We start from the raw sequence: 25337 nt of genomic DNA, 5'->3' as shown, positions 1-25337 counted from the left end.
AATAATGATCCGTTCATAGATAATAGTCTGGAATTTTCGGCTGTGAGCTCGTTGTCAGCGTGTTTAATTTGAAAATTCGAAAACTTTTTTTTTTGTTTGACCGTTATCATAGAGGTATTTGGCGGTAATATTTTTTTTTTTAATCAAAAATTTCATTGATATTTTTTTTATTATAGGAAAATCAAAAATTCAAACACATCCACTATGGATTTTAGCCAATTTATCCTGAATGAATCATATACATTATCACCATATAAAATTTGTGTGGCAAATTTCATCTGTTCATATCTTGAATATCGTCAATTACATGAAATGTTAGATACTATTTCATCATCATCATTAGATGTCAATGCTCATGGATATTTAGCATATAAACTTATAATGTCAATAGATTGTCCATATGATGAATTATTATTTCGTATTGAAAATGGTGAACATCGATCAAAAATTTCATCCGAAGTTTTACAAATATTTCATAAAGAATTGAACCGTTTACGTCGATTGGATATCAAATATTTTCATGATTTTTTCGATAAAGTTCGTTCAATGGCACAAAAAAAATTCTTCAAAAATCGTATCAAACTTTTAGCTGAATTGTGTGATCCTGATCATTCGTCAGGTTTTTCTCATCATCAGATTCATAAAATGTCTTTGATTGGTATATTTTTGCGTAAATTAATGATCTACTATGAACGATTATCGTATTGTGAAACTTCCACTTTGTTCGATCAATTACAAAAATATCTCATTATCGATGATGCCGGTAATGCCGATGAAAGTGAAATTGATCAAAATCTTGAACAATCGAAAAAATTGAATACAGATCAAAGAAGCAACGAACATTTCGATCATTTAATTCAGATTGAATCAAAACTGAAGGAGAATAAATCCGAACACAGTGAAACATTTGTCAAACATTTATTGAAATTGATTGCCAAAGTTCGATTACAACAATCAGATCTCAAAACTAATGATAATGAACAACAAAATTGGCAAAAAATACATAAAAATAGCACATCAAGCAAACGAAAATTAAGTGATGGAAATTCTGTTGTATCCGAATCGATCGATATCTCAATGGATATCGATAATTCGATGACACCATCATCATCATTTAACATACGTCCTGTTGCTAGTCAACATTCGATACCGATGGATCTTGATATTACGCTCAATGATGATAATGACATGTCAATCGATCGTACAGTATTCGATTCAAGTGGTCAAAAATCGAACATAAATTCCATTTCAAACACAACGGTTGGCGGCTATGAAGATGATAAAAAAATGAAAAAATTCTCTAAAAAATCTAAACATAACATCTATGATACATTTGAACATTATATTGTAAAACAAATCTATAAGATTCAATACAATGAAAAGCTAGCTTTAACACCTCAACAGGTAATGGAATATTTACGAGAAAAATTCACTGAAGATAATATGTTCTATTATAATCGTTTCATTGCTTATAATTATTTGGCCAATTTGAATCTGATTCGTGGTAATGGTTTCGATGGACAAGGTCAAGATACTGCATTACTTTCGAATGGCACTGCGATACCGATTGTACCGGCTTTGGATAATCGTGCAAATAATATTAACGGTACAAATCATGCCGCTTATCATGCTGCCGGTGGAATTATGGTTACCACAGCTGGTGGTGGTGGTGGTGGAACTGGATCTGGCCTATATGTTCCACCAATAGCAAGTACTTCCGCACCGATTACAGTGGATTCATTGAATAAAAAATATCGATCATTATTTCGTTCAATGAATTTTTTCAATGATATTGAATATCTGAAATTTATCAATGCTTTACGTGTGAATAATTTTACAATGGCGCGAAAAGCATTTTTTGATTATTTTGATTTGAAAAAACCAAGTTTTGAACTAGATCCTGAATATATACCCAATTCTTTGACACATTCTACAAACATATTGATGAGAAATGGTGGTATTGGAAACGGCGGTGGTACACATCCCAATCATAATGGTGCAAATGTTCCACGTACAATTGATGGACATCCAACCGTTGCTAATGTTGGTGGCCATCTACATCATCATCATCATCACCATCCGCATCATTTTCATGGTTTTCGTAATCAACGTGGTGGTGGACATGGCACTGATACGACAATTTCAAATGATTCTGGTTCAGGTCGTAATCTAATGTTTAGCAGTTCAAATTATTGTTGGTCATCATTGAATCTGGCTATGATGTATTATCATTTTAAATATTATCGTCTTGCATATGATGCTTTGGTCGATTGTCTTTCATTGGCACGTGAAAAATGTGATGAACGTTGTCTACAATATGCAATGTTATGGATTTTACAAATTTCACAACATTTAGATCATTCAAAAACAACAATCACTGCTGAACATTTGAATTTGTGTTCAGATGATTCGGAAATTAATCGTAATCAACAGTTAAAGAAACGACATAAAGTTTATGCAGATTTAGAACTGATGGAAAATATTATCCGCTTGATTCTTACTAATCCATTAACATTACCATATATTTCGGCTAAAACATTTCTACATTTTCAACGATTACAGTATTTGAAATCTGATCCATTACTTTCTGAACAATTATCATTGTCTGATGTTCTTGATGGTCCCATGAATTGTTCAAACCAACGGTCACCATTTTTGCCACAACCAATTTATTTGGCTATCAAATATCGACTTTTCGATGTATTAGGTGAACAATTCAGTATGACATCAGCAATATTAAATGCATATGGTGCTACACATTTAGCTTCAACATACGCTAAGCTATGGCTTCGAATGGATGTAATCGAAACGATCATGGAAGAACGTATATTTCGTCTGGATGAATCCACTCCAATAGCGGTGAGAAATATGGCTCATTATTTATGGTTTGTTCGTGGTGATTTACATCAGGCTATTAATTTGATTAATCGTTTCCTCGGACATTTTTCATCATACAATCAAAGTGCCAAACATATAATGGAACGAGCTTTGATTGAGATAATGTTCGACTATCATGTCAATAGTGGTCATTGGAATGCTGCAACCAAATGTTTGAATGCAATTCGTTGTCTAGATCGAACACGATCATATCTAATGTTAGTTCAACTTCGTCATAAACAAAATGAACCAATAACAGCTTTAGAATGTCTTGATATGATCATTCCATATGTTTCAGGTGGTGGATCATTTAAGCAAACACAAATGTCAACTGCTACTGAATCACAAACATCCAAATTATCTGGATCAACATATCTTCGTCAAAATCTTTTCCAATCTTCTGCATCGAATCATACGATTGACAATCAACAAGAAGATCATGTAATTCTGAAAACATCCAACAAAAAACAAGTTAATCAAACACCATCATCACCGGAACAATCAATTGATTGTAATCATTCAAAACCGATTCCATTACGTTCATTTTATTCAGACAATCTTAAATATTATGAACGAATACAGCCAGCACCACCAGAAGAATTAGAACCAGAAAATGAACGAAAATTAGTTCCTGAATTGGATCCGTATACAACAATCGAATGTCATCTGATTCGTGGTGTAATCTTGCAGGATTTATCCATACTATTTGAATGTGTTGCACAATCATTAGCACATGGATTTAAACAACTTGAATGTCGATCATCAATACAGATTGCTCGTATTCAATCCGAACAATATGGACAACACCATGATGCAGCTGAAATAATGGAATCATTAATGCATCGTATTCTATCACAATCAACCTTACGTGATATGGCTGAATCATTTTTTGTTTATGCATCAATTTTATATCGAATCCATCGACAGCAACGATCATCGTCGTCTTATGAATATCGTTCAATAATGAAACGATTAATTATAATCGATAATGATGATAATCAATCAGATAATAATCATCATAGATCCATACTACTAGAACCGGCTAGCAAATTAATAAAACGTTCAATCGTATTATGGCAATTCATAAATGATCGTCAAAGACTTTATGATTCATTAAAACAGGCGGCTATAATTGAAAATGATCGTCAAAATTATATGGCAAGAAATTTTTACAGTAAACGTGCACGATTAATACGTACAATGCCAATGCCAACAACAACAACATCATCATCATCATCATCATAATACAACAAATCAAATAGTCATCAAATTCTTTATATACTATATTTATATAGAGATTATTTTTATTTTCATTTTTTTCCAAATAAAATATGAATGGTGAGAAAAAAAATAGAATTTACAACTTGTGTATTTTTATTTATGTTTGTGTAATGTGTGTGTCATACTGATTATGGTAATCATCATCATCATTGTTTATAATTCTTACATTGATTCCAATCATCAATCCATTCAAAAAAAACCTCAAAAGCGAGTGACCAATTTTTTTTTAGATATGAACGGAATTTCATTATAATAAGCAGGTGTTTGTTTATGTTTGTGTGTGTGTGTGTATGTGGAACAATATATATCATTCATTTATTTATAAGAAGAAATGACCAGGGAAAAAAGGGAATTGAAATTTCAGCAGCAAAAAAAAAATGAAATGAAATAAACAAAAAAAAAAAAAACATTGTGTGTGTGTGAACAATGGAGAAAAATGGAAAAAGAAGAAAAAAAATGGATGATTGATAAATTGAACAAGGGAAGTCTTACGTTCGGTTCATGTTGATAAAATATTTTCAGTTTATCTGTGTTTTTTGTTGTCGTTTTTTTTTCAGGGAGAAATTGCAAAAATAAAAATCAAAAATGTAGTCATTGTAGCGTCTGTGACCAGATGAATATCGATGATAATTTGTTTTTTTTTTTTTTTTTTGAATATTTTGTGGATAAATGTGTGTCTGGAAATTGGAATCAAACAAAACGACTATAGATATCGAATATTTGATGAATGAATGAATGAATGAATAGAAAGAAAAATGAATGATTGAATATGAACCAAAAGAAAAAAAAATGTACAACAATTTTGAATGAATAAAGATCCACTAAATTTTTTTTTCTGTTTTGTTTTGTTTTGTTTTTGATGATTCCCAATACTATATCCAATACTATATAGTGATACGATTTTCATGGTTTTCATGTTTTTTTTTTTTTTTTTTTTTGGTGATTTAGCTGCATTCTTATATATATAATTGAATTGAATTATAACTTGTGGAATCGCAGATGATGATGATGAAATATAAGATGCGTGTTTTGCCAGAAAAGACCAAAAAAAAAAAAATGAATAAATGATGGTATATTGATGAAGATAGCAACGACAAAAAAAAGAGAAAAGAATTACGATAACGAAAAAAAAGTGACGATAAATATTTGTGGTAGTGTTTGAGATATATTGTCATCATAGAATATAATATTGAATGGCAGCCTCATATAATCGTTGTCGTTTATTGACAATAAAGAATGGAATGGAATTCAGTCTTTTCAGGAAGCGAATTGCGATGATGATGATGATGATTTTCTAGAATTCTTGAAAATTTCATAAACGCACACAGATTTTTATGGAAAGTTTTGTTTTGTTTTTTTTGTTTTTTTTTTTTTGGATATCATTATTGAAAAGGAGATGAGTGGTTCAAACAACTAACAATCGAATAATAATAATTAAAAAATTAGTGATGATGACGATGATTATTATTATTATTATTATGAATATATATGAAGAGGTCTTTGATTCAATTTGATTTACTGGATGACTAAAAATCATTTGCTAACAGCTGTTTGATGATGATGATGATGATGATCAAAATGAATAGATGATTGTAATTGCATTAGACTAATAATATTAATGACTAGTATAAATAGATAACATGGCCAATATTGTGATGATAATATTGATGATGGACGATAACCGGCACTGACTACTTGTAAGAAATAGCTTGAATATGGTTGTTCCGACCAACCGACCGGATTATGAGCATAAATATTCACTTTATGTTCACCGCGTGGTAATGCCGTCTCAATCACATAAGTTGTGTTATCTTTTGCGTTCGCTATATTAATCGAATTAGATTTATCAATCAATCAATTGGATGATATGTAATTTTCATTTTTGTTCACTTACATTTATTAAAAAGATGAGCTTGTTCATCAGATATCTCTAAACGATATATATCGATTGGTGGTTCAACATTCGTTTCATTCAATTCCAATATAATGGCTCCATCTTTATAATCAAGACCGACAACCATCGGTGAATCTGGTATGCGGCCAATTTTAATCTCAAACAAACGACTATCAGCTCCTTGTGTGTTTTCAGCACGGCATTTATATTTAATACGTGAATTTGGTCGTGGATTTCGTATTTCATCAATATTTCTAAATGTCAACATCAATGTTGACATGTTAATTGAATCGACGATTTTCGTTTTAACGCCACCTCTTGGTTCTGTATGTATTGTTTGTGTGTTTAAATCATTAATTGGAATTATTATTCAATTTATTGACATTCCGAATAACTTACGATTATGATCAACAGGACGATTATCAGCTGTAAACCAACCAATTGTTGCTACCGGATCAGCATAAACAATACAAGATATGTTTACCGATAATGGTCCACCTTGTTGAACAGCTTCTTCTGAAACCCATATATGTGATGGTGTTTTTTCATCAAAACGAGGTTTATCTGAAAATTTTTTTTTCAATTTTATTAAAAAATAATTCATTCATTTTCAGCTATCTATCTTCAACACTTACATTGAACACGAAGAGTCAATTTGAGCTCTTTAGAATCCGAAATAAAACGATTTGTAGTATCCACAGCGCAAACATAATTACCATCATGTTCTTTGCTTACGTTTCGTATTTCCAATCGACTAATGGTACGAATTTCATCCGGATTTGGTGAACGATCACGATTGATTTCAATTCGATATCTTGGATCTTGGCTAAGATCATATTGGCCAAATGACCACATAAATTCAATGGTAGCATCTTTATCTGCAGTAACCATACAATCGATTCGTACATTATCACCTTCATTAACTTGATACGATTCTTTTGGCGCTTTCACTACGGTCGGATTGAATACATGTAATTTGAAAAATGCTGATGAAATCTCTTGATTTTGTTCATTACGTGATACACATTTATAAACACCAGAATCTTGTTTCGTTGGATTTTTTAGCTCTAATTTGATCGTATTCTTTTTAACAATATGAACCGTATATATTCCATTATTTGGATCATTTACAATCTCTTGTCCTTGTGGATTGATCCAATACAATTTTTCTTTATTACTTGAACCAATACATTGAAAATATTTAGATTCACCGGACATTATTCCTACTTCACCATTTGGTTCAGGTCTAATCGATACTTTAGCTTCAATGCTACCGGTAATGATTAACAATATTGTTAATAATGAAATAATCGACAATGATTCCATTATTGATGTGTCCATATTTGACAAAAAAAAATGATGGTGGTTTCCAAAAATTCTATATACGTAAAATGAAAAATTGTAAACAAAAAAATCAATCAATCAATCAATAAATCGATCAACAAAATCAATTTCAACGATATTTGTGTGAGAACCACGTTAGTTAGTTTGAATTAATTATGTGTAAACTTGATAAGTGGATCAAATTTTCTGCATGATGTGTGAAACATGCATACACTGAGAACAAGAGAATGTGAAAAGTTTAATTAACACGAAACTCGATCAAAATACACATTGTTGATGATTATGTAGTACTATAGTGTGCCATACCGCGGAATATCGTTGCTTGTTCGAGTGGATTATCTTGATCGCATATTATTTTATAAATTATAGACCACTCGACTCTCAATAGGCCTTATTTTTTGTTGTCATTGTCGTTATCGTCGTTGTTGTTGTTATTGAATTTTCAATTCAACACAATCACTACAATGAGACAATCTCTTTTTGACATGAAACTAGACGACTATTCAACTAATAAATAACAACAATAGAACATTTTTTTTTAAGGGACCTTATGGTCCCAAATCAAATTCATCTTCTCATCGCTGGGTTTTATATATAAATCGAAATAAATAATGACCACACATTGTTCAAATGAGTGATCATCAATATAAATATAAAAAGTCTCAGCTGTTATTTTTGTCGTCGTCGTCATCGTTGTTGTTGTTGTTGTTGCCTGTAGGTTAAAATATTCATCAGCTAACAAGAGAAAACTCAAAATGATAATGATGATGATGATGATGACGACGACAACGATAACGGTTATTCATCACAATAATATAATAATCACAAACATTGGTGGACAAAAAAAAAACAACAACAACAACGGGAACAACTTGGATTTAAATTCTATGGAAATGAATTGTAATCAGTAAAGTCGTCAGACAATAACGACAACAAACAACATCCGGATTAATTTGAAGTAAATGAAAAAAACATGAAGATTATATTTACCAGAAAAAAATGCTGATTTGTCGATATTGACAGAAATTTTAAAATCCGATTTTTTTTCATATGTAAAACTCAGGTTGGATATTGCTCTCCAATATACGCGATAATTATAATTAGTTAACCCGTAGGTTCATCAATATTCATATATATTGTGTTCAGTGCGAGAACCAAAACAAAACAAATTGACTATATATCCACCTTTATTTGAAACCCATCTGTTGTTAATATAATTTTTAACAACAAAAAAAAGAGAGACTTGTTTGTAATAAAAATTTTTATATATCATATCCCATGAAAAGTCGTTATAATAATAAATAAATAAAACCCACACAAGGTTGTCTCCCAAGTAGTTATAGACCCATAAAGTTTCTTTTTTTTCTGAAAAAAATTAACCAGTAAAAAAACCTATATTTTCAACGTTATATCTCATATAATTGATGAACATCTACCATTTACACACACACCACAAACGGGCGCTTCATATTCATCAACAGCAACAACCAATCATTATTATCGATATTTATATTATGGAAAACTATTCGATTGGAAACACAAACATTGTACATTCACCGACAACAACAATACAAACTGTATATGTTTGGAACAAACGCAAATAAAAGGACCAATGACACACACACACAAATAAACACCGAAAATGAATGTTGTACAACAATGGACGAACACCAAAAAAAAAAAATTAATTGTATGAATGAACCACCCGTATGTCCGTGTGTATGTCTATTCGGTGATGAAACAACAACAACAACAACAAAAAGGTCAAACATACAAAATGAAAAATTCTGGAGAAAAAAAGGGCCATGTGTTTTTTTTGAACAAAAAAATGATGTTTGAATCCAGAATAAAAACCTGACTGTCTCTCTCAATGGATATATTCAATTAACAAAGAAGATGAAATTTTTTTTGGACTAAATAAGCAGAATCTTCTTTAAACATTTATATATGCGAATTATTCTCATTATCATTCAGTTCAAATTTGTACACGCACACACACACATTACACCAAAACTAACAATTTTCAAATGGTCGTTAATTTGATACAAATAGGATTTGTCCGGCTTTGGTCGGTAAGATGAGAAAAGTAAAAAAAAAAATAAATAACGACATTCGGGAATTCATTTAGGGATCACACATACATACGGAAAGTAATTTGGTAATAAATCGAATGACCAGTACACGAAATAAAAGGATGAGTCCAATATTAACCGTGTTTTTTTTTCTCGTGACAAACATCGTCGTCGAATCATCAACAAATATGTGTGTAGTATAATTTGATTTGTGTTATTTCGATATAAAGAACTTTTGTTTGTTATTCGTTGTATTTCAGACTAGAATCCTGGAATCGATATTAGCCTGATAATTATAGCCTCGATATTTTGGAATTGAATGTCATCTCGTATAAGTTGATCAAAATTCGAATTCAATTTCTAGATTTGATGGATTTTTTTTTTGTCGTTGGAAATGTCAATGTCAATGATAAACGACAGACAACGAGTGTAAGTGATAATCGAATTTATTTACCAGTGATCAAGAATTACTATAGTCATCAATATATGGATGACTCATACAAACATTTTTGATTTACTGGACTAAACTAAATACTACTAAACATCTATCAAATATATAAACACATACCGATCTCCGGTATTATACCATGCACACCATATAGATCCACCCATTTGTTTTTCATGTTTTTTTTTTGTTTTGACTTTGAACTTGATTTTTGGTTTCACATGACAAAATTCTCCGCAAAAAAAAAGAAGAGAAGAGTTTTCTCAATGTCATCACCATATAATCATTATGATAATATTCCCATTTGGGAAAGGCCAGAAATAAAAAATTTTTTTTTTCAAGTCAAAAAAAAACCTGGTTTCTATTTTTATTATTATTATTCATAATAATTGTCACATTCTCATCATCAGTATCCAATGACAACCAGACATGATCAACAACAACAACAACAAAAAAAATTCATCATTTCCAAAACCAGAAAAACATTTCCCATCTACCCGAGTGAGAGAGAGAGAGAGAAGTTTATTTACTACCGACCACTATAGACCACCACCAGACCAGACCAGACCAAAGAGTCCATAATTTTGTAAATGAAGTTCAAAAGTGAATTCAGGCCCGGGCATGGACTGAAAATAAAGTAACTTTTTTTTCATGGTGCTGCAGCAATTGAATTCAAGAGTGAGTCACTCACACACGCACGTACTACATGCATCAAAAATGTACTGCTGCTGCTGTTGTTGTTGCAGTAAGTGTGTGGACACGTGGTCGTGATCCATAAAAATGATTACTGTGTATATTTATTCATTCATTCATTTTATTTCAAAATGGCAGATGGCCAAAAAAGACACCACACGCACAAGCCGGTTGAGAGTGTATCAATCAAAACAAAACAAAGCAAAAAAAAAACAACGTAGATCAGAAAATTCAATGATAATAACCCAGGTATTATCATAGGGTTTCATCATGTTTCTAGTTTGTCAATTATTATAATTTCATTTCCATTTCATTCATTCATTCATTTATTTTTTTTTGTTTCACCTGGGTGGTGTTTCGCCTTTGTTACATCATTATATATCATTATTATTATTATGAGAAAAATGAAAAATACGTAATGATTACATAATGAATAAATGAATGTGGTGAATTACAACTAGGATCTCATAGTTGCTGATATGTTTTTTTTTCAGGCCATGTCATATCATCAGCAATCAACAGACCTGAACGAATTTTTATTTTTTTTTTGTTTGATTTCGTTTCATTTCACTTCTCTTGTGAAAATAAAATAACGAATTAGATAAATGTAATAAGGATTGATAGAGATAGATAAATGACTGAAAACGAATGGAAACAAACTTGGTAAAAAAAAAATTCAACATTGGAACCCACACACACACACACACAGAGAAAAAAGCATGTAGTGTACTATTCGATTTGGTAGTGTACAAATGGTAGTGCACACTACCAAATGTATAAGTACTTAACAATTAGGTAGTGTACATTACTAGTTGGTAGTGTACAAATGGTAGTGCACACTACCAAATGTATAAGTACTTAACAATTAGGTAGTGTACATTACTAGTTGGTAGTGTGCAAATGGTAGTGCACACTACCAAATGAATAAGTACTTAACAACTAGGTAGTGTGCAAATGGTAGTGCACACTACCAAATGAATAAGTACTTAACAACTAGGCAGTGTACACGACCTCAGCTAGGTAGTGTACACGACCTCAACTAGGTAGTGTACACTATCATTTTTGAAAGTAGTTTACAACAATTTAAAAAATTACAACATTATAACATTGTCTATGAACGGCATTAAATATATTTCATACATGTATTGACTTATAATTGCAACAACTATAAAAATGCCCAATCATCATACTCTGTTTCAAAAAATTTCAACATTGAATTTTTTCATGTTCGAAATGTTTAACTTTGATATTTTTTCTATTTTTTTGCCATGGTAAATAGTAAGTAGCTGATTGATTTTTGGAGCAAATATGTAACAATGTTTTGTTGTTATTAAACATATTGTAAAATATTGGGGCATTTATTCATTTATTTATTAAAATAATAAGATGCGAAGTGTCATGCACTATTGCATCATTTTTTTTTATAAAAAATCAATTAATATTTTTACAAATATCTCTAATCTCTAATATACGTAGATTAATATTGTTTTTTGGAAAAAGATAAAATATTTGAACAAGTTCTGGTTTCCTAAAAACGAAATGAATATTTTATCGTTTTTGATTTCATATATGTTGAAATTAAAGACGTGACTTTTGTCCCATTTAAATCCAAGAGTATGAATCTGAATTGATTAATGATAACGACAAATGTCTTTTCGTTTAGTATTTGAGTCTTAGATCGAATTCAATATCGGCTAGATTTCAATCAAAGAGAACCAGATAAGTTATGTTTTTAAATCATGCTAACAACTGATTTTTTCTTTACTATGTGTTGTAGATTGATTGTTCAATAATTATTTGAACTGTTTGTTTTGTGTATTTCAATACGAACGTGTTAAGTATAATATAACTATTTTTATTTTACTATTAAAAATTCTTCCTATTTTCAAGTCATAATCAGATTTCCGTCGATGTTGATGCATTGAATCTCAACCAATTTCAATTTATCAATGACCACGGAAATCAAATCACGTTTGAATCATCGATACAAACACAGGTATTTTTATTTATATTTTTTTCTAATATTTTTAACTTATTGTAATTGTTGTTGTTTATTTTTTTTTTTTCTTTTTCTTTCTCTTTTTTTTGTAATATTTACATGTTTTTCCCCCTATTTTTGTTAAGGTATAGGGGTAAATAAAGAAATCAAATCACGTTTAGAATCATCGATACAAACACAGGTATTTTTATTTATATTTTTTTCTAATATTTTTAACTTGTAATTGTTGTTGTTTATTTTTTTTTCTTTTTCTTTCTCTTTTTTTGTAATATTTACATGTTTTTCCCCCTTTTTTTGTTAAGATATAGGGGTAAATAAAGTTTATTTAAAAAAAACAAACAGGTATGTAATTGAATTGAAAATCCACGGTTACAACTAATCCTTTTCAATTATTTAGTATAATGCCATGTAGTCAAATCTCTCAATGCCGCTGATATGATTCGGATTGCCATATTAACATATTTTTGGGATTTGTAAACTCGGACATTGTGTTGAAAACATTTAGAACTTGGAGAACGGAACAATATATCTTTTCTATTGGACAACAAAAATTCATACCATAAAATGTTGGATTTTGGATCAGCATAATACAATTTGTGCATTATCATGATATTTTGTTTTTAAAAATAATTTATACTTCATTTATTATTCATTTAATTTTGCAATAAAATTTAAATTCAATACAAATAATGAAGAGGAGGTCGAAAGGATTAAAAAGGGGGAGAGGTCAAAAATCAAAGTAGTGTACTATTCGATTTGGTAGTGTACTATTCGATTTGGTAGTGTACTATTCGATTTGGTAGTGTGCACTATTTTGGTAGTGTACTATCGATTTTGGTAGTGTACTATTCGATTTGGTAGTGTACTATCGATTTTGGTAGTGTACTATCGTTTTTGGTAGTGTACTAGCTGATTTGGTAGTGTACTAGCTGATTTGGTAGTTTCGCCACTCCACTACGATTTAGTAGTGTACACACAGGGCTATTTTTTTTGTGTGCAGCAACAACAACAACAACAACAAATCGGTGCTTTGGATTGCCAATTTGGATTTCATTTCATTCATATATCATGCAATTATGGTTATTATTATTATTATCATCGTCATAATCATGTTTGATGATATAATGATCGATAAAATGATTGATCATTTCTCACGAATTTTAAAAACCAATTTTTCTGTTGTTGTTGTTGTTGTTGTTATTTCCAATTTTCAATTCGATACACACACACACACAGAGAGGTTTGACATTACTCTCTGATGAGAGAATGAAAATGTTTTCTTTCCTTCCACTTCCCCATTATCGATACTCTTTGGTACTATATAAAAGTGCAACTACTATGAGGTCGTTGTTGTGGTCAAACGGTAGTGACAACACTTCCCATCGATTAGGTTCGGCAACAACTATACTCAACAGAGTTCAATAAAAATGAAAAGTTTATTTGATTTGATAACCAACAAAACGGAATAATATGTGGAATAATAATAAATGGATCTATAACTAACATAATGATAAATGACAAAGAAACAGAATTACAAGTTAAATGAAAGAAAAGAAATGTTTCCAACCAATTTTTCGTATAATATTGATAACTTATCATGTTCCGAATTGATGATATTGATCGATGAAAATAATGCTGAACGTTCATTTCCAAAAATTAGATGATATGGTGTGATAAACGTTCCATCGGAACTTCTGAATAATGGTCTGTCATTTATAACACCCTGAATTTCGGCCAATAATGTTCTAAAATTTTCTTGAGAATATTTCTTTACTTCTACAACCGATAAACTTTCTTTTACTGAACGGATTAATCTTTCGTAAAAACCTCCGTACCATGGTGCTGCTGGTGGATTGAATTCCCAATTTTTATGTTATAATTCTGTTGTGCTTTCTCTTTGGCGAAAATCAATTTTGTTAGAATTTTCTTAGTAGTTGAAAAACTTTTTTCGTTATCAGACCAAATTTTTTCTGGAATGCCATATAAACTTATGAATCTGGTTAAACATTGAAATATGGATTCTATTCCTTTATTTTGCACAACATCAAGATGGACAGCTCTTGAGTTTGCACAAACAAAAATCATGGAAAAGATTTTCATTTCTTTTATTTCTCTAGTTATGAATAAATCGATTCCGATGTTGCAAAATGCCTTTTTTTTGGTATTAGCATTCTTTCCTTAGGCAATGGTGGTGGTTCTGTGATGAATCCAACCTTCTGATTCACCAAACGATCATACAAAACTAAGAAACAAAACGATTGGTAAAAAGGATGAATTTTAATAGTTTATTATTTTAGTGAGATACATATCGGCAAATAAATCAAAAAGCCAATTGAATTTTTAGAACAAGTTTGACATTAAAATATAAAATACATTTCGAATATAAATTTAGATTATGTTCGATTATTAGAACATTTTCGTGTAATAATTTTGCAATTACGACAACTGCGCTGTCGTTTCTTAACATGGTTCAAAACCATAAGCTTTCCCCTTTTTAATCTTTGACACTTTTGACAACGGGCAATTACACTTTTCACTAAAAAAAATATAACTTTGGAATAATAAAAGTTTTCTTAATTTCTTCTATTGTTCAAAATATGCCACCATGGAAAATATTAATGTGAATTTCTTTTAACAAATCTCTTACCTGATCTGTTTTATCGACAAGAATATTAGAAGTTAGAAGTTGAGATTAAACATTACTGTGTTAAATACACCAGAAATGAGTAATTCAATTATTAACTCATTGACTACCAAGCGGCACATATGTGTGCCACTCAAATTTTCCACAATAGACCAGCGGCTCATATATGCGCCAAAAACACATGAAAATTCGAAAAGTTGGTCTATTTTGAGACCTTTTTTCTGTCTATGGCGGTAGTCGATGGGTTAATTAATAAATTAACTCGTAACACCACCACAATCAATAATTACATTAAACATTTTGAATTCAACAATTATATTTACAACAATAATTAACAAACGAATTTGAATTCAAAACATTTAAACAATTTTAAAGATTTATTTTATTTCATAAATTCATAAATGAAGTTACATTTTTTGTGACATGAATGAACCAAAAAAAAAATTGATTTACGTTTTCAAAATTTAAACATCACACATCATTATTAGTGATAATAGCAAGAAAAAAAAATCAAGATAATTTGAATTTGAAGAAAAAAAAAGAAAATTATACCCCACTTTTTTGTTACTATTCGGACATGATTGACGTTTTTTTTTTTTGGTTGTTTCATCCACTATAGACAATTCGCTTGTTCTCCATCTCTCTCTCTCACTCATATTATTCTCATCCATGACAATGGCTACAACGACCAAAGATTGTTGTTGATCAAAACCAAATGCTGTAATCGATGAAAAACGAATATTAAAAAATAAAAATAAATAAAAATGTTTGACATGTGGTCATCATTATCGTTTTCAGGATCTTAGCTTTCAATCCAAAGAAAGAAATGATGAAAAAACTTTAATTTTTATACAAAAAATTCTTTATTCAATTTACATCGGATTCACAACAACAACAACAACAACAAAAACAACAACGACAACAATGGAAATTTTCATAAGGGCGTGTATGAGTGAATGTCGGAAATTATTATTTTTCTTTTTTTTCATTGAAAAAAACCAAGGGGTTTTCCGTCATATCAACAAACAAGAGCAGTTGAATAGTACTCTAAACCATACACGCACACACACACACACATAATCAATTGATGATGATAATAATCAAAATTTAGCGGCTCGCTTTCACCATTTGTTATTTGCCTGCCTGTGCGCCTGATTGATTGATTGATTGACTGGTTTTGTGTTTGTGTGTGTGTGTGTGTATTAACATGAAATTACGTGTATTAAAATTGAGTGGAAAAAAACTAAAACGAAACAAAATGTCATTATAAAAAAAATGTTTCAAATCAAATCAAATGTCAAACAAAATTTTCATGTATTTTTAGCCACATTTCATTTCATTTCATTTGAATTGAATGTCAGATTTTGAAATTTTGATTTTTTTTTTTTATAAATCCAGCGCTGATTCTTTCATTGAATAATAAAAAAAATGTTGTATAATTGCAAAAAAAAACACATGTAACAAGCAACAAAACGACATATTTTGTGATTTTATAAAATACAAATGATTACGATGATGACCCACAATAAACAAGCTAGAAAAAATAAATAATCAAAATTGATATTGACTGATTGATTTTTCATCGATGGTTGTGGTCATCATCAACATCATCATCATTATCATTATAATCATCTATAATACAATGATTTTCAATAGACCATCTGATTGATTTCGAGGAGAAAAAAAAATCCAAATCGAATCGAATCGAATCGATAATCATCATCATTATCATTAGTATCGATAAACAGCAGAGAAAAAATAATTACAAGACAGAAAAAAAAATGTTGCATATAATTGCAAATGTCAATGATCATTTATTAAGGCCATGATAAATCTGCTTTTTAACATCCGTATACACACACACACACACAGACAAACAGCAGATGTTTTTTTATGTTTGAATTAAATTCAATTAAAATTGATGCGCTATTTTTTTGTTGTTGTTGTTGTTGTTCAGATTTTACTGTTTTTTTGGGCGCAAAAAAAGAAATAAAAACCTGTGGAAAACTTTATATTTGTCAAAATTCATTTGGATTTAAATCACAACAGAAAACGGAAAAAATTTCTGGAATACCGCTAGATGATGATGATGGCGATAAATGTTTCAAATAAAGCAGCAGCAATGTTTGTGGTGGTGCTGGTGGTAGTAGTGGCAATTAAATCGCTAGAATCCATAAGAATCCAGTTAAAAAAAAAATCTCATTCATCCTTGAACTAGTTATTCTTTTCTTTACATCATCATCATCGTCATTTTTTCATGTTTTATACAATCCATCAAACAACAAATGAATTTTACACACACACATATATATAACAAGTAGCATGCGCATATTAAACTGAAAAAAAACTTTTTTTTGCCCCATAATATACATGTCTAAGAATTGTCTCTCATTCATTCATTCATTCAAGGAGAATCAGAATTTTTATTTTTATTTTTTCATCACATATATATATTTGTAAGGATGTACAATGGGGAAAAAAAGGCTGAAAGTTCAAGGTTTCTTCTTTTTTCGAATAAACCAAAACAATTCCTCAATATACATCGATGTATGTAGTGAATAAAAATTAGGCCACACCTAATTATTACTATGTTTATTATGGGGATGTATGTGAGTGTGTTTGATTGAGAAATTTTATTTGTAAAAAAAAAATCAAAATACAAATAATTACTATTGCCGGCAAACGTTTGTGACGTTTTGTTGTTATTGTTGTTTGTTGTTGCTAAATAATCATTGAAATGTTTGCTATGTTTTTAATCGTTTTCGATACGGTAAATTTTCATCATCATCATCATCAGATGATTTTCGTTTGAATTCTTGTGAACAAAATGACAACAACAACAACAACAACACTGTCAGTGAAGATAAACCAACAAACACTATCGAATGATTAATTGTCACAATAATAAAACCGAATCGAATCAACAATAGCTTTTCTGTTCGAGATTCTTGAATGAAATTAGAATTCTGAATGTAATGGTAAAAAAAACTGGGTGTGAAATAAATCGTCAACGATAGCAACAACAACAACAACAAAAAAAAAAACAGAAATAAATCCTGACATATGACGACAATTTTTTTCTCCTTTGGTTGTCCTGGTGAAACCAGAAAAGCCAGGAAAAAAACACCACCACACAGAATAATTTAGAAAATACTAATTTCCAATCGATTAGATTGATAATTTGGACAACGGGAATCTTACCTTTTTTTATCAGTGTAGTTTAAATGAAAAATATGTGAATGTCAACACTAATACTAAATCTCACTTGAACACTGGTTAATTGGTTGAGCGTCGGTTTTGTTGTCGTTGTTGTTGTTGTTGTTGTTGTTGTCAATTTCGTAGATGATGATGACCAATGATGAATCAAACACAAACACATACAAAATTGAAACAAAAATGCCAAAAATCAAATAAAAATTATTTTTGATTTGTTCATTCGTTTATTTCATCATATCCACCATTTGATATTGATGATGAAAATAAATTTTTTCACCAACACTAATAGCACACATACACACAGTCGACCTTATTTTGATCTAAAAGCTAACAAAAAAAAAATTTATATTTACAACTACTACAAACCACCATTGGTGACGTAAATGACGAAAAAAAAGATGGACAACACACACACACACACACACAGAATCAAAGAATTCTTACCATCACCAAATAAGAATATGGAACACACACACACACACATTCTATATATTTCTAAAAAAAAGAGTCAACAAAAAAAATATATCCAGACATAGAAGAGGTACATTGGATTGTTGTGATTATGGAACAAACAAACCAGAAAAAAAACCAGGAAAAAAAATCCGTATACAAACCATAAACATTATAATATACAAGAATTTAGTACCAATGGTTCTATATACAAAAAAAGAGATAGTGAGAGAAAACTTTCAACAAAATACCGTGTATATATAGGATCTGGAAATGTCTATTTCCACTCTATATATAAAAAAAACATATCGCACCGGTATTACAAAACAAGATCCCAAAAATTACTGCAGCGATGATGATGATGATTACATTGAAAAATTAACGTATCCATTATGCTACTACTGTCCAATAACAAAAAAAAAAGATCTGTTGTTGTTGTTGTTGTTTGGAATCATGCGTGGATTAGTTTGAAGATTTTAGTGTTTTTTTTTGCATTTAGAATTTAGAATTGATGAACCGGAAATGAAATATAAAAAATTTTTTTGGTTTTCATGTCTAACCATGGACTAATGAACATGATGATGATGATGATGATATGATGATGATTGTTCTCATATTTAGCCATTAGATGGAAAAAAAAGACCTTTGTACATTCAAAATTATTTGGATTTCAATTTCTTTTGATTATTATGGTTGCCCTTGTTTAATTTTTAATCATTTCAAACGATAACGACGACGGCGATGATGGTGATGATGATAACAAACAAAAACAAAAAGGAAATATAGGTGATGACATTCAAATTACGAATTGAATTATTTTTTTCAGATCAATAGATCAATCAATGAATGACACGAATGATTAATGAAAATCAATGGATTTTTTTCAGGCAAACAGGCAGGCAGGCAAAAACAATATAATTAAATGTGTGGAAGAAAAAACAGTGTGTGTGTGTGTGTGTGTGTGTATGATTCGAATGAATCAAGTTCAATCTGCAATAACAACAAAAACAAAAATCAAAAACAAAAAAAAAAATCAAATCGAATGATGATGGCAAACGATGTGATCAAGTAATCACAATCACAATCAAACAAACAAACAAAATAAAATAAAACAAAGACAATTGAATTGAACAACAATTTCCTTCTGTTGGCTATGTGTGTTTTAATCAATCATTTTTTTTTAATTTGATTATCATCACAATAATATATTGGAAGACTATTTACACCTTTCGGGCATGACACCACCAGACATACACTTGAAATTCGAATTGGAAAATTTTTTTTTTGTTTAAAAAAACCATGAAAAGGTCAAAATGACAAACACAACAACAACAACAACAACAACAAAAAACAAAAACGAAGAAAATGAAAAGAGAAGAGATGGACGAACCTTTTTATGTTGATGGATTTTTTTTTCGTTTGTCGTAAGAATAGAAAATTGATGTCAACTTGAATGGATGGATGAATGGATGGATGGATGGATAGATGAATATGAAAATGTCAAGAAAAAAAAATAATCAAATCAAATGATGATAATGGTCACTATTTTTTTCTTCTCTCCATTATCATGATCATCATTATTATTATGTCAAATCAGGCACAGAATTATTGAGCAGGATCACAGGTCACAACACAGCACACACACACACACACACACACACATAAACACCAGTGATGATGATAAATTTGATTTCACTTGATTAACCAGAAAAAATATAGAGAAAAAACACACACATACAAACAAACGACAACAATTACGTCCACATTGATCGAATGCCAATATTCAACTGATGATGATTTCAAAAAAAGAAAAAGAAAATTTCACATTCGACAAATTGTATTCAGAAAAGGCTCTCTCTCACTCACACACACTAACTATCGCGCGCGCTTTTTTAGTTTGTTTGTGCGTGTGTATGTGCAGTAGACAGGAAATCTTTTTTTTTTTTTTTTGGGTGCACATCACATCACACACACACACATACATACATTGTGAATGTGGTTTTTTTGGTGGTGGTGGTAGTAGCGGCGGCGGCGGCGGTGGTGGTGGTGGTCTTTATTGTCATTAGGTGGTTTGTTGGTTGTTTGTTTGGATCATCATCATCATCATCTTTATTTGTCAGATGAAATAAACAAAACAAAACAAAAAAAATTAGACAACTCTGGTTATCATCAACATATCGACAATCGTCAATCGTTGATGACACACACACACACTGATGAAACCAAACATTGATGAAAATGAAACAACAACAACAACAACAACAACAAAAAAATAGATACAGAGAAGCAAATGAACAAATGAAAAATGGGCAAAACTCTATTTGTGTGTGTGTGAGACTTGATGCTTGAATGGACATTATTACCATTCTAGCTCTCTCTCCCATCAATAAAATAACATTTGCAAATTAAATGAATTGAAATGAAATAAAAAAAAACACACACACACACAATTCTCATCACCAAACAAGTGAAGAAAAAGCAAAAATAAATATGAAATGAAAAAAAAACTTTAAAATACAATCGCGTGTGTGTGTGTGTTTTTTGTCAACAACAAAAATAACAATAAAATAAACCACCCAGCCAAGAATGTGAATACTGATCATGAAACCTGTTTTCGAATGACCTCACACTGTTGTCTATATATCATATTCGACCATATGTAGCATTCAAAGAGTTAATAATACAAAAAAAAAACAACAACAACAACCATCACCATTTAGCATCTTCCTGTAAATTTAGGTTTTTTCTTTAGAGAAAGTTTCTCATTTTTCTCAGTTTGAGTTTTTGAACACTAACTTTAAACCTATACCGCTTCTTTGCTTATAGAGCGGGTGGTTTTTTTTGTGTGTGATTCATATATTTAAATTAGTTTCATTAATTTATAATTTAGTTTTGAACTGGTGGAGAGAGAAACGCTTGTTTCACCGTTGACTAATTATCATGATCATCACACACATCATTGTTGTCGCTGTTGTTTGTGGTTAATCTAATCTAGATATTTTAATTTCATTTTTTTTCCATGTTTTCCAAAGGGTTTTTTTCTTTCTCATCAAAACTTAATTTTTTTTTTCTTTTTTAGTTTTCATTTTCCAACTTATTTCAAAAAGATAATGATATAGTAAATGTGTGTCTGTGTAATTTTATTCGCGTGCATTTTCGATGTGATCCAAATCTCTCTTTCTCGGTCTATGTGTATGTTTGCGTGTTATACATCCATCAGTCAGTCAGTCAGCCAGTTCGGCAAACAGGCAACAATTCAGCCAGGATAAGAAAAGAAAAAAATATTGAAACAACGAAATCTCCATGTAATGTATATAGCCAGTTTTTTTTTTTTGTTTTGTTTTTGTTTCTTATCTATAATTGTAGCCAATAATTGCAAATTTTCATTCGCAATATATCAATGTATATATCAAATCAAATTGAATCGAATCGAATTGAATCAGAAATGAAAAAAAAAACAAAATAAATACCCGTTAATCCATCATCAATCAATCCAATGATATGCATATATCTATTATTACAGAAATCCATCATTTACTGCATCATTGGACTATCATAGTGTAATTACGTAATTTACATTTCCATTATCATCATACATGTCTAGATGAATAGATCTACCAGAAAAAAAGGTGATGATTTGATCATCATCATCATCATGATATTCAGCCGGTCAGCTGGTTGATGATGATGATGATGATGTTGAGTATATCTCGATTACATCATTAAATCGAAATAGTTGCTGGTTTGTTGTTGTTTCAATTTTGAATATATATGATGATAATTTTACATAAATCGTGTTTTTTCCATTTATAATGATCGAACAAATGTATCAATTTTTTGTTTCTGTTTTTTGCTTTTTTAAACGGATAATATTTGATCCACAACAGTTAATAATTATATCAGTTATTTTTTTCTGGTATGTGAAATGGAATTTTTTTTCTTTTTTTTCTGTGAATAAATGATTCAATGATGATCTAATGATATACCTTGCATGATGGTCATCTATTGGGGTGATATTGTTGTTGTTGTTGTTTGGGATTTTGGGGTTTTAGGTGTGATTGGTGTGATTCTCCTCCCAATACTTTTCTCCCATCATCATCTAGTCAACCAGAGAGGAAAAAAGTCCTCATCCATCCACCAAAAGAAAGAAAAAACACCATCATCATAATAATCAACTGGATGATGGATAATGATGTCGATGTGAATAATAATAATAATAACAACGACAATAACAAAATGTGAATGATTATGATGTGTTTTTTTCTAGTTGGTTGGTTGGTTAGGTTGGTTAGGTTGTTTTGGGTAATGATCGTTGTTGTTGTTGTTGTTGTTGTTGATGATGATGATCACGCGTGTATCATCATCATTGGAAAAAAAATGACCACGAAATGCAAAACAACGAATTTTTTACATTTTTTTTTTTGATAAATTTGATAATAATGAAAAACACTTTAAATCACCAAATTCAGTTGTTGGGTGAATAAAAGAATGGCTTCGTTTTTTTTTCTTTGAAATTTTGAATGAAACCTTGACCGATCACCACCACTGCCACCACCGCCACAACTACACAATCGACCATCGAACTTTGTTTTTTTTTCAATGCGCGACAATGACATTCACCGTATTCATTCGTCGTATAACACAATAGATAGTGAGAGAAAGAAAGAACTTGAAACGAAAATTGAACAAAACGAATGATGAAATATAGACATACAACAGAATATAGATAATGATCATGATCATCAAAGAAGAAATTTTTTTTTTTTGAATTGAGGGAGCTTTTTCGTACATGGCCATCATCATTATCGTCCAACGACGACGACGGTGTTGATGATGATGATGATGATGAACCCATTGAAGTGTTTGAAGAAGAATCCAGTGTATGCAAAGAAGAAGAAAAAAAAAGTAGCAATGATGAATAAGAAAGCGACAACTGAGATTATAATGTGACAATAATGGCCGCTGGTTCATTTTTTCAATCGAAAATCATTCAACTGCAAAAAAATAAAAAACATAAAAATGTGAATAATTATTATCTTCATGTAGATTTTTCGAATGTTGACAAGTGTTGCACCCTGCCGTTTGGATTCATTCATCCATCCATCCACAGAATACGTATGTTTTTTGGGCGCCATTTATCCTTTTGGTTATAATAAACAAAAAATGATGATGATTTTGTGTATAATTAAGAAAGAAAAAAATGTTTGGAGATAAAAAAAACAACAAGGTTAAACATCTGCTTTTTTTTGAATAAAATGTTTTTTTTTTAGTATTTAGGGTGTGCGTGGTATGTAATTTGTTAAATTACACACACACACACACACACACACATGTCCAAATGTAGTTTTCGATCTTAATCAACATCGTTATAATGATGATGATATAATGAATAATCATCATCCAAGCTTAAATGTAAATAAGTTGGATTCCATTTCCATTTGATTTCTTATAAATGTTTTACGTTCTTTGTGAACGGTTGTTTGTTTATGTTCGAAACAAAATTCATTCATTCGAATCTTCGACATTATAATGTGGTTGTTGATGATTTTTTTTTTGTTTGAAAAGAAAAAAAAATTCTGAGAAAATTTCTCATTCTTATTGTCATTGTTGCTGCTGCTGTTGTTGTTATAGAAACAAGATTATACCAGATAATTTTCATGTCAAAGGTCAAATTGAAGGGTCAATCATCATTCTTTTTGATGACCGTCTGAAGTTATAAATGATGATGATGATGATCATCCGACAAGATGATGGTAATCATTCGAATTTGATGGATTTTGTTTGCTGTTCTCAACAACGACGACGACGATGATGATCGATCATATACCCGAAGAAAAAAAAATGTTCAACAATCCGAATTCATATAAAACGTTCGATTTCGGTGATAATGATTACATTTCCTTCGTTCGTTTGTATATCAAAAAAAAAAAAATTTAATAACTCAATTTTTTTATCGTTTGAGAAAAAAAAAGAGTGGTCAGATCATCATCATCATCATCAGGTGTGTGTCGAACGATTATTATTATTATTATCATTACACAATACCATTATATTGTCCATCGTGTTTGTGTGTGTGTGTGTGTGTTGATGATTTTTGTACATTCTGTGTGTGTCCAATTGTTGGACTAATGGTTTGTTCGAATTGTTGTTGTTGTTGTTGTTGACCAGATGTTTTGATGCATTTCATTTTTTTCTGTGCTATTGTTATTCGTGTTTTTTATTTTATTTTTCGGTTGTTGTCCGAATTTGAAATCATTTTTTTTTTTCGTTCATCATCATCATCATCATCATCATTGTCTTTGTGATATAAGAAAAAAAAAATTTTTTGTTTATAAAATTTCATCATCATCATGTATAATGCGGTAGTAGTATCGTTCATATATACTGTTCTCCTCCCAAATAATAATTTTGTTGTTTTTTTA

General features: G+C 30.3%; 2 protein-coding genes and 1 long non-coding RNA gene across 5 annotated transcripts; 2 read left to right on the top strand and 1 right to left on the bottom strand.

Moving 5' to 3' along the window:
- Positions 1 to 28: 28 nt before the first annotated feature.
- LOC124498601 (uncharacterized) lies at positions 29 to 4228 on the top strand. The gene is made up of 2 exons (XM_047062384.2): positions 29 to 114; positions 177 to 4228. The coding sequence occupies exon 2, from the start codon at positions 205 to 207 to the stop codon at positions 4120 to 4122; it is 3918 nt and encodes a 1305-aa protein (XP_046918340.2). The 5' UTR covers positions 29 to 114; positions 177 to 204; the 3' UTR covers positions 4123 to 4228.
- LOC124498217 (neural cell adhesion molecule 1) lies at positions 4160 to 21092 on the bottom strand. 2 transcript variants are annotated; one of them, XM_075729167.1, is made up of 6 exons: positions 20902 to 21092; positions 20306 to 20702; positions 6688 to 7430; positions 6452 to 6616; positions 6053 to 6376; positions 4160 to 5981 (listed from the first exon to the last, which is right to left on the bottom strand). In XM_075729167.1, exons 3-6 carry the CDS (start codon positions 7391 to 7393, stop codon positions 5692 to 5694), a joined length of 1485 nt encoding a protein of 494 aa, XP_075585282.1. In that variant the 5' UTR covers positions 7394 to 7430; positions 20306 to 20702; positions 20902 to 21092; the 3' UTR covers positions 4160 to 5691. The 2 variants fall into 2 exon arrangements, with proteins under 2 accessions (XP_075585282.1, XP_075585281.1); XM_075729166.1 differs by lacking the exons at positions 20306 to 20702; positions 20902 to 21092 and adding an exon at positions 18451 to 19119.
- LOC124490662 (uncharacterized) lies at positions 11904 to 13274 on the top strand. 2 transcript variants are annotated; one of them, XR_012832110.1, is made up of 4 exons: positions 11904 to 12602; positions 12731 to 12786; positions 12908 to 12947; positions 13003 to 13274. It is a non-coding gene; the product is annotated as an uncharacterized LOC124490662 (long non-coding RNA). The 2 variants fall into 2 exon arrangements; XR_006958883.2 differs by lacking the exon at positions 12731 to 12786.
- Positions 21093 to 25337: the final 4245 nt, after the last annotated feature.

Source organism: Dermatophagoides farinae, chromosome 3, assembly GCF_024713945.1.
Source record: "Dermatophagoides farinae isolate YC_2012a chromosome 3, ASM2471394v1, whole genome shotgun sequence".
Classification (NCBI taxonomy): Eukaryota; Metazoa; Arthropoda; class Arachnida; order Sarcoptiformes; family Pyroglyphidae; genus Dermatophagoides; species Dermatophagoides farinae.
The sequence above is the reverse complement of the archived record's forward strand: the minus strand, read 5'-3'. Positions and strand labels throughout refer to the sequence as shown.